Source organism: Dipodomys ordii, unplaced genomic scaffold (assembly GCF_000151885.1).
Source record: "Dipodomys ordii isolate 6190 unplaced genomic scaffold, Dord_2.0 Scaffold55, whole genome shotgun sequence".
Classification (NCBI taxonomy): domain Eukaryota; kingdom Metazoa; phylum Chordata; class Mammalia; order Rodentia; family Heteromyidae; genus Dipodomys; species Dipodomys ordii.
The window spans coordinates 2,112,571-2,123,189 of record NW_012267271.1 but is presented as its reverse complement, the minus strand read 5'-3'; the positions used below and the strand labels follow the sequence as shown (position 1 = coordinate 2,123,189).

At 43.9% G+C, this 10,619-nt stretch overlaps 1 protein-coding gene across 1 annotated transcript in view; it reads right to left on the bottom strand.

Annotated features, from left to right (window-relative positions):
- Window positions 1-8,739, bottom strand: part of Rabepk (Rab9 effector protein with kelch motifs) — a 21,795-nt gene extending 13,056 nt beyond the window's left edge. The window contains exons 1-3 of the mRNA XM_013021261.1: window positions 8,717-8,739; window positions 4,869-5,026; window positions 1,926-2,078 (exon numbers count right to left, since the gene is read on the bottom strand). Of these exons, the coding sequence (XP_012876715.1) occupies window positions 1,926-2,078; window positions 4,869-5,026; window positions 8,717-8,739 (334 nt within the window). The remainder of the gene's footprint in view (window positions 1-1,925; window positions 2,079-4,868; window positions 5,027-8,716) is intronic.
- Between the last annotated feature and the right edge of the window lie 1,880 nt (window positions 8,740-10,619).

Genomic DNA, 10,619 nt, shown 5'->3' with positions numbered 1-10,619 from the left:
GGAGGCTGGGAAGGGATGTGAAGGGTAAACAAAGGAGGAGGCTGCAATGTACAGTATGTTCACAAAAAATTAAAATTAAAATAAAAAAAATAGTTATCTAGCCAGGCGCCGTGGTTCACGCCTGTAATCTTAGCTACTCAGGAGACTGAGATCTGAGGATCATGGTTCAAAGCCAGCCTGTGCAGGAAAGTATGTGAGACTCATATCTCCAATAAACCACTAGAAAATCAGAAGTGGCACTGTGGCTCAAGCAGTAGAGCACTCGCCTTGAGCTGAAGAGCTGTGGGACAGTACCAAGGCCCAGAGTTCAAGCCCCTGCAACCAACAACAACAAAAAAAGTTATCTAAAACTTAAAAACTGTTCATTTCTGAAATTTGTTCATTTGTTCCTTTGTATTTTTCAGTACTGTGGATGTTAATCAGGGCTTTGTGTATGCTAGGCAGGTATGGAATTTTCCACTTAATATTTTTGGAATCACTAAGTTAGGTAACTGAAGCCAGAGAAAGGTATCCAATAAGAAGGACTGCTGAAAAGCTGAAGTAGAATGTGTGGTTTTTGCAAATGCTTTAACAGCTGATAAAATTTTACATTTGTAAAATTAATATATTGTACTGGTACAAAACAGTTTTAAATTGTATTTTGAGAAACTCCACCCCCCCCCAAAAAAAAAGAAGGACTGTTGAGCAGGGGGCCGGTGGCTCACGCCTGTAATCCTAGCTACTCAGGAGGCTGAGATTTGAACATCTCCATTCAAAGCCAGCCCGGGCAGGAAAGTCCATGAGACTCTTATCTCCAATAAACCACTAGAAAACCGGAAGTGGCGCTGTAGCTCAAGTGGTAGAGCCCTCACCTTGAGCTGAAGAGCGCAGGGACAGCGTCCAGGCCCAAAATTCAAGCCCCACGACCAACCAAAAAAAAAAAAAAAGGGCTGCTGAACACAGAAATATTACTAACAGCATTTATATAACAAGATTATGGATGCCATTCGTGCACTTCCTAAGACTTTTTTTTTTTTGTTCTGGTGGGGTTCAAACTCAGGGTTGACACCCTGTCCCTGAGTCTCTTTTGCTAAAGGCTAGCATTTGATACCTTGAGACACAGCTCCACTTATGTTTTTCTTTTTTTGTTTTTGTAGTTTAGTGGAGATAAGAATCTCACAGAAATTCCTTCTTGGTCTGGCTTTGAACTACAATCCTCAAATCTCATCCTCCTTAGTTGTTAGAATTACAGGTGTGAGCCAATGGCCCCTGCAAATATTTCACAATGAATGTAAATGATTTTTTAAAAGAACAGATTAAGGTTTCAAAAAGAGCAAAAGGGAAGTATACCTCCCTAAGGAAGTTCAGCCACCTCCTTCTAGGTGTGATGCTTCAATGTACTTCCCCTACGCTAAACCTGGCAGGCAGGAACTTGGCCCTCATGGCTAAATGAAACATTCTGAGAGGGGGAGGGTCTATGTAGAGATCTCTTAACTTTCACATTACTGACATTTATATGAGATAACTTTATTGTGGGGCTGTCCTAAGCAACCAGGACATATAGTAGCATCTCTGGCCTTCACTTGTTAGATGTCAGTAGTAATGCTAGTCCCAGCCAGGTGCGATAGGTCAAAAGGTTTTCAGACAAGGCCCGGTGTCTAGTGTGGGCATAACAAGCCCATCTGGAGAACCACTGACCTAGATGACCTGGCTTCTAGCTAGGCTTAGTCATTGACTGTTTGGTGACTGTAGGAAAGCCACATCCCCCTATAGGCCCGAGCAGACAACATGGCATAGCTGTTCCTTCCTTCCAGCTTTGTCATTCAAGCAGGGGATAAATTCCTAGTTCTCTGAAGCCAGCAAAATAAAGTTATTTCAATCTAAATGTGCTGCAATTATTACTGAGTGTGTGAATGATGAAAATTAAATAACCTTTGGCTCCTTACCGGGATTCAGAACTTGGAGACAATTTCGATTTCCTGACTGGTCGGCGCCTCCAAAAATCCAGATGCTGTCAGGTGTGCAGGAAGGAATGAAGCTGGCATGCTCATACCGGGGCAAGAGGCCTTCCCAGGTGGCTAAATCCCACTGGTGTGTTTCTAGAAAACATTTCACCTAGTCATTACATTGGGGGCTACCAACTGCTTACCTTGATTGACAAATTTAGAGAAAGGAGTGAAAATAAGGCCAAAAGAGAAACATTAGTCTCTTGAAAGAAATGTCAACCTCCTTGAAGTTCCACAGTAGACACTTTGGGACTGTCTGCCTAGCCCATGAAACTTCTTCTAGGGAAGCTATCCCCCTTCTCTAAGCACACTGGCAGAGCCCAGTTGACATGTTTGTATAACATCACTACTTTTTAGCTTTAGCTGATAGGGTCACAGGTAGCCACCTGACCTAAAATGGGCCATTGGATCTACTGTTTCTGCTCTTTTCTGAGGCTAAGCAGTATTTCTTTTCTCCTTTTAAAATTTATTTTTATGTCTACAGAAAATAGAGAGGAGCTACAATTGTAGAAGGGAGTTATAAGCTATCATGCCTATTTATGTGTACATTGCTTTTTTTTTTGGCCAATCCTGGGGCTTGCCCTAAGGGCCTGGGTGCTGTCTCTGAGCCTCTTTATGCTCAAAGCTAGCACTGTACCACTGAAGCCACAGTGCCACTTCTGGCTTTTTCTGAGCTGTTTATTGAAAATAAGAGTCTCAGGGACTTTCTTGCCCTACGCTGGCTTTGAACTGTGATCCTCAGATATCAGCCTCCTGAGTAGCTAGGGTTACAGGTATGAGCCACTGGCACCTGGTGTACAGTGTACTTTTGATGGTCATTCTTTCCATAATGTTCCCTCATCCTCCTAGGCTGCATTTCTTACCTTTGGGTTCTGCAAAACATCCCCAGTACCTACATAAGAAAATCTTACTCAGCTAACTCATATAATCCTAGCTAATCAAAAGGCTGAGGTCTAAGATTTGTGGTTTGAAGCCAGCTTGTGCAAGAAAGACTGTGAGACTCTTATCTCCAGTTAACCACCAAAAAAGCTGAAAGTTAACAATCCTTATTTTAGCTAGCAACACGTCTACTGGCCTATGTATTTTGTGGAAAAATACTATACACTGAAAAAAGTAACTATAATTAATAGATTACTACTTAAAAACCATAGGTAGGCCAAACACTGGTAGCTCAGGAGGTTGAGATCTGAGGATTGTGACTTGAAGCCAGCTGGGGCAAGAAAATTCTTGACTTTTTTTTTTTTTTCTGCTTCTGGGGCTTAAACTCAGGAATTGGGTGCTGTCCCTGAGCTTCTTTGTGCTCAAGGCTAACGCTCTACCACTTGCCACAATGCCCATTTTCTCGGAGTAGTTTATTGGAGATAAGTGTCTTACAGGGACTTTTCTGCCTAGGCTGGCTTTGAACCTTGATTCTTAGATGTCAGTCTTCTGAGTAGGTAGGATTACAGTGTGAGTCACCCCTTTTGAGACTCTTATCTCCAATTAACCACCAGAAAATTGGAAGTGGAGCTGGGGCTCAAAGTGGTAGAGGACTAGCCTTAAGCAGAAAAGCTCTGGTACAGCACATAGGCCTTGAATTTTAGCCTCATGACCCTCCCCCCACCAAAAAAAATTTCATTAGATTTGAGGACTGGAGGAGATTCACTGTCACTTGATTGCCTAGGTTAGGGAGCAGTGATCCAAATGTCTAGAGAAGAGTAGCAGGGACTACAACAACTTAAGAGAAAAAGAGCCCCCACAAATAGCAGCCCCAGCTCCATAACATTGTTGCCATGTAGACAGGCAGACCTACTGATGTCAGACTTTTCAAAATTATCCTAAGAAGTCTAAACATTTCTATTTTTGTATGCAGACACCTGCATACTTGGTATGTAAACAAGACTGAAACAACAGCAATGTTATATGGACCTGGGCAAACATGTATATGATTCATCAGTTTTCAACTTCCTTCCCTGTGTACATAGTAGTTATTTGTCATTGAAACACTCATAAAATACTTGTTCTGTGCTAGGTGCTCTGGGATTGACATAATGATGAGGAAAATAACCATATTACCTATCTCCAAGGAGCCTGTTTTCTCTTGGGGAAGACAGATTAAAAAAAAAAATCTTGTATGTCAAGGGCTGTAAGGTGGTGGATGGGAGAATATGTGCTGTTATGGACTTTAGAGGAGTTAGTGCCTAAACTAGACTGTAGGTATCAAGAAAAGGCTTTTCAGGTAGAAAGGGACTTTTAATTTGGGATCTGCAGGCTTTTAATTTGGGATCTGTGGTAAGGAAGGAGAAATACTTTCCATGGAGAGGAAACACTGTGTGCCATGACTTGTAGGGTAGAACTCAAAATGTGTCCAAAGACCTGAAGTTCTAGTCAGTACAGCAATGGTGGGTTGAGGAGAACCAAGAAATGTGGTTAGGAAAGGCTTGAAGATAGAGAGTGATGTAATTGGATTTGTATTTAAGACAATATTCACTTTCTAGTGTCTCATATTTTTTGCCCAATATTTTTTACCACAATCCTCTTACTTATAGCCTACTGTTTAATTTGGACCATAGGTATGTGCCACTGTTGGCTGAGATGGGGGACCTTGAACTTTGATCTTCTTTTCTTGCTTCCCAAGTAGCTGGAATTACAGGTGTGATCCACTGTAGTTGGCCTGTGATGTTGTGATGTTGTTGTGGTTGTTGTTGGTTTTCTTTCTTTCTTCCTTCCTTTCTTCCTTCCTTCCTTTCTTTTTATCTGTCTTTCTAAGAAAGTCTGTCTGTCTGTCTATCTTTCTTTCTAAGAAACAGCCTTCTCTCTGGTCTGAGCTGTCTAGTATTCTTAGGAATTCTGTTAACAGTTGCTATCCCAAAGCCAGCTGTGTTCCATACCTGTTAATCTTACCTAGATCCAGCATATGTACATCTGAGAAGCTTTGGTTTGGATTTGCTCCTCCAACAATGAAGACCTTCCCTTTCTTGGCATCACCAACAGGGGGCAAATATGAGCAGCTGTGGCCAACTCGGGGGCTGGGGCTGTCTCCAAGGGGAATCAAAGTGTACCTGTCAAAGGGAAGATATATTCAGGGGCTTGAGCAGGGAATAAATGTAGCTGTGTATTTTTTTCATCCCCTATAACATAGAAGCTTCAAATTGGATCCAACAAACCAACACTTCTATGATCAGTAACAGAACCTTCCATTTGCTTATCTTTGGCTTTTTGGTTTTGTCAATCTGATATCACAGTAATCATCTTATTTTTTGTGATACTATGGTTGGGACTCAAGGCCTTCCACTTGCTAGTAGAGCCACTCTACCACTTGAGACATTCCCCATTCCATTTGTTTATTTTTCAGATATGGTCTGTGCTTTGCCAGCCTTAGACCATGGTTCTTTTACCTATGACCTTCCACATAACTTGGATCACACCACCACACAGTTTGAGGCTCACGTAGGGTCTTGCTGGAATAGCTTGGAACTGCAATCCTTTCAATTTCCTCCCATGTAGCCAGGATTAGATGAGAGTGAGCTACTACGACTGAATCCATTTCAGAGCAATCTGTTGGGAATGCATGGGTCTAGTAAGGTTTACATTTGATAATAGAAAAACTGGCTGGGAAGGTGGCTTAATGGTAGAATGCTTGCACAGCATGTATGAAGCCGTGGGTTCAATTCCTTAGAAAAAAACTAGAAGTGCCAGGCGCTGGTGGCATGAGCCACTCAGGAGGCTAAGGTCTGAGGACTGCGGTTCAAAGCCAGCTCAGGCAGGAAAGGCTGTGAGAATCTTTTTTTTTTTTTTTTGTCAGTCGTGGGGCTTGAACTCTGGGCCTGGACGCTATCCCTGTGCTCTTCAGCTCAGGGCAAGTGCTCTACTGCCATAGCACCACTTCCGGTTTTCTAGTGGTTTATTGGAGATAAGAGTCTCATGGACTTTTCTGCCCAGGCTGGCTTTGAACCGTGATCCTCAGATCTCAGCCTCTTCAGTAGCTAGGATTACAAGTATGAGTCACTGGCGCCCGGCTGGCTGTGAGAATCTTATCTCCAATTAAGCACCAGAAAACCAGACAGCTCAAGTGGTAGAGTGCTAGCCTTGAGCAAAAGAAGCTCAAGGACAGTGCTCAGGCCCTGTGTTCAAGCCTCAGGACTAGCAAAAAAAAAAAAAAAAAGTTGGTAATAGGGAAACAGACATTCAGAAATGTTCATTAGTGTGTCCTGGCACAGCACAATGGTTATAAACATGGTTTATGAAATTTGGAAAGAGCTAGCTCAATTCTCAGCTTGTATACTTTCTTTTTGTTATTATTGGTTGTGGGGCTGTTTTTTTTTGGGGGGGGAGGGGTCCAGTCGTGGGACCTGAACTCTGGGCCTGGGCACTTCCCTCAGCTCTTCAGCTCAAGGCTAGCGTTCTACTACTTGAGCCACAGCTCCACTTCCGGCTTTTTTCTTTTTGCTTATGTGGTACTGAGGAATTGAATCCAGGGCCTCATGCATGCAAGGCAAGCACTCTACCACTGAGCCATCTTCCCAGCCCAGGGGCTTGAACTTTGGTTCTGAGTGCTGTTCCCTCAGCTCTTCAGCTCAAGACAAGCACTCTACCACTTGAGCCACAGCACCACTTGTGGTTTTCCAGTGATTTATTAGTGATAACAGTCTCACAGACTTTTCTACTGGGGCCGGCTTTGAACTGTCATCAGATCTCAGCCTTCTGACTAGCTAGGATTGCAGGTGTGAGCCACTAGTGCCCAGCAAGCTTTGATACTTTCTAGATGTGTGTCCTTTAGAAATGACTGAACTTTTCTAAATTTTAGTTTCCTTTTAAGTAAAACAAGCACAGAAATTGTTCTCGTTTCCAATCCAAAGGAATGCCAGATTGGAGATACTTCTACTGGTCCTGGGGAAACACTGACGCCTCTCTGCAGCCTTTAGTGAGTCCCTCTTCAGCACTGATAACATTTCAGTACCATCGCTTGCTTGGTCAAAAGCCCCGTTCACAGATACTGTTTACCTTTGCACTTCCAATGCCTACATAACAGCTGCACCTGTCAGGCCAATGTTAGCTGAATGAAGGGTTGGTTGAATAAACAGCCAAGAAACACTGAAGCCAGTTTAATCTAAATTCAATTCCCTAAAATCTTAAGAATGAATCACAGCTCAAGGGAAGACAGAGCATTGGAGCTGAGAATAACAGATGGTCAGTGCTTTACTCTTTTTGGTAAAGGGATTTTAATAAAATTAACATCTGCTCTGTGATAATTATTGTGCTTTCCCCCACCCCCCATCTTTTCTCTGAAGACTTTCTCAGAAGTTTGAGTCTAATTCCTAGAAACTGCAGACAATTTCATCTTTTTTTTTTTTTGGGTCCGGTCATGGGGCTTGAACTCTGGGCCTGGGCGCTGTCCCTCAGCTCTTCAGCTCAAGGCAAGTGCTCTACCACTTGAGCTACAGCGCCACTTCTGGTTTTCTGGTGGTTTATTGGAGATAGGAGTCTCACGGTCTCTCCTGCCCGGGCTGGCTTTGAACCGCGATCCTCAGATCTCAGCCTCCTGAGTAGCTAGGATTACAGGTGTGAGCCACCAGCGCCCAGCCAACAAGATTATTTTTTAACACAATCCAACAGGATTATTTTTTTGGCTAACATTGTCTGCCTGTGATTCTCATGGAGGAGGCATATATCAAAATTTCAGAGGCTATAGGTGTTTATGAAAGAATAAAACATTAAAAAAATTTTTTTCAGTCATGGGGCTTAAATTCTGGGCCTGGGCGCTGTCCCTCAGCTCTTCAGTTCAAGGCTAGAGCTCTACCACTTGAGTGATAGAGCCACTTCCAGTTTTCTGGTGGTTAATTGGAGATAAGAGTCTCATAGATGTTCTGACCCAGGTTGGCTTTGAACCTCGAGCCTCAGATCTCAGCCTCCTGAGTAGCTAGGATTAAAGGTATGAGCCACTGATGCCTCACTAAGAATAAAACATTTTATGAAGCTGAGAAATACTGAACTCTAGGGCAAATTTTGGCCTCAGTATGGCACAGAAGTCCAGCCATTTGTTCCAGGAATCCACCTCTAAAATCTCTAGCAGTTTCTTTTGCAGACTATTTCATAACCCACAATCTGCATGGCTTCTCTTACCTTTTTCACGTAAACCTGCAAATTCCTAGTCAATCTCCAAACCTTAGTTTAAATGTCCCTTCCTCAAAGAAACCTTCCTTGCTTCTTTTGCTTTCCTCTTAATTTCACTCCCCTAACTGACTTCCTTCTGCTCAGGACTCTGACAAGTATCTATTAAGTTACTATCACTGCAGTAATCATTCTGAATGTAATGATGTACTTTAAACTTCAAATCTAGTCTTCACATTCTAGAAACCAATTTTGTAGAGTGCTGGGCCTTATAATTCATTCTGAGAACCTAAAAATGGACTGCCTTACGTAGAAGTGAGTAAAGAATGAATTAAGGAAGAAAAGGAGAAATCAAAGGCTGAGAGCATGGTTCAAGTGGCAGTGTGTCAGCCTAGTAAGTGCAAGGCCCACCGGGGGCCAACAAGAAACTCCAGTACCAACAAGAAAAGGGTTTAGCTCATGGACCAGTTTCCAGGTATCCAGTGGGGTGGGATCCCAGCGGTGGATTTATTAGCAGCCAATCCCATCAATGTGTCTTTCCCTGCCCCTCATCTCTGAATGGCTGGTTGTTTTCAGTCAACGTGCCTTGGTTGGGACTATGGGTGCACCCTTTCCAAGTGATTCAGACCCACTCCCCTAACCTGCGAGGCTGACCCTCTCCCATGATCAAGCTGCACCCCATTACCTGCAGTGACTTAGGTCAGTCATGGGAGGAGGCTCTGACCAGAGGGAGCTGGACTTAGCACTGGAACCTCAACTAGGATTGGAAACATACTGCAGCCAACCGCTGGGCTTCTGCTGAAACTGCCCTGCCTCCGCCCCGCCTCCGCCTCCGCCCCACCCCAAGGGGCCTGCTAGTTTGGGCATCTAGGGAACAAAGCTTATGCTTATGGTTGCCAGGTGTTAGCCTGGCCCACTGGCTGTTTCTGGAGCATCCCTGCCTCTGGGGAGAAAAATAAGCCCGGCCACTTGGAAACTTACAAGAGAAATGCCTTGGGTTGAGCATCCACTGGGTGGCCCAAATTCCTTGCGCAGCTGTTGTATCCTACAGGGGCTCACAGTGACTGTGGTTGATAGAAAGGGCTTCTGCAGGGGTAGGAGTCGGGAGCGATCCAGCGTGTGCAGTCTTGAGGCCAGTTCAGGCTTTGGTATCTAATTAAACATCTGACTCATCCCAACAACTGCCATTTGTGGCTAGGCCAGGCTCCAAACATACCCTTGTGCTCCTGGGACTTACAGTCTGACAAAAGAGAGGAAACAAAAAAGATAACAAAACTAGGTATGACTGCAAAGAGTGCAAGGAATAAAATGTTTACTGGTGAAATTTTCTGTTCTTGAGGAAGTTAACTTTTCTCTGGGTTTCAGAGTACTTCTTCTGTAAGACTAACCTTGCAAGGTATATCATAGTTGTGTGTGTGCTGGAACAGAGAATATAATGTCTACACTATGCTCAGCACCCTTTAACTGCCCATACCAGTACTACATCATTTGGGGCATGTTCACCTGAATTATCTCTGACTTATTTCCTAGCCATCGCTTTCCTGTGACTCCTAAAATAGAGATTGCTCACCTATGTCTCATTCAAAGAACCACAGGCTTTCTAAAATCATTATGTCCTAGGAACTGGAGGAACAGCTGGGCTAGCAACAACAGCTTAGTGGGAAGGAAGACTTGGGTTCAAATCCAAGCCCAGTACTAACCATGAAATGCTGACATTTGACAAGTTCAGCATCCTCTCTAAATCATGACTTCTGTGTACAGAATGGGAAAGCAGTACCTGATGTGCAGAGAAAGCTGCTGAGGATATACTAATATAAGTAAAAAGCCAACTCAAGAAATTTTTTTTGCCCGTCCTGGGGCTTGAACTCAGGGCCTGGGCACTGTTCCTGAGTTTTTTTTAGCTCAAGGCTAGCACTCTATCACTTGAGACACAACACCAGTTTATGTGATACTGAGGAATTGAACCCAGGACTTCATGTATGCTAGGTAAGCACTCTACCACTAAGCCACATCCCCAGCCCTCAGGGAAAACTTTTTTTTTAATTAATTTTTTTTTTTGGTTGGTCATGGGGCTTGTATCAACTCTGGGCCTGGGTGCTGACCCACAGCTTTTCTGCTCAAGTCTAGCACTCTACCACTTGAGCCACAGTGCCACTTCTGGTTTTCTGGTGATTAAAGAGTCTCACGGCTGGGCACAGGTGGCTCACGCCTATAATCCTAGCTACTCAGGAGGCTGAGATCTGAGGATTGCAGTTCAATACCAGTCAGGGAAGGAAAGTCTGTAAGAGTCTTTTTTTTGGGGGGGGTAGTTGTGGGGCCCTAACTCTGGGCCTGGGTGCTGTCCCTCAGTTCTTCAGCTCAAGGCTAGCACTCTACCACTTGAGCCACAGCGCCACTTATGGCTTTTTTCTTTTTGCTTATGTGGTGCTGAGGAATCGAACCCAGGGACTCATGCATGCAAGGCAAGCACTCTACCACTGAGCCACCTTCCCAGCCCTGTAAGAGTCTTATCTCCAATAAACCACCAGAAAACTGGAAGAAGCT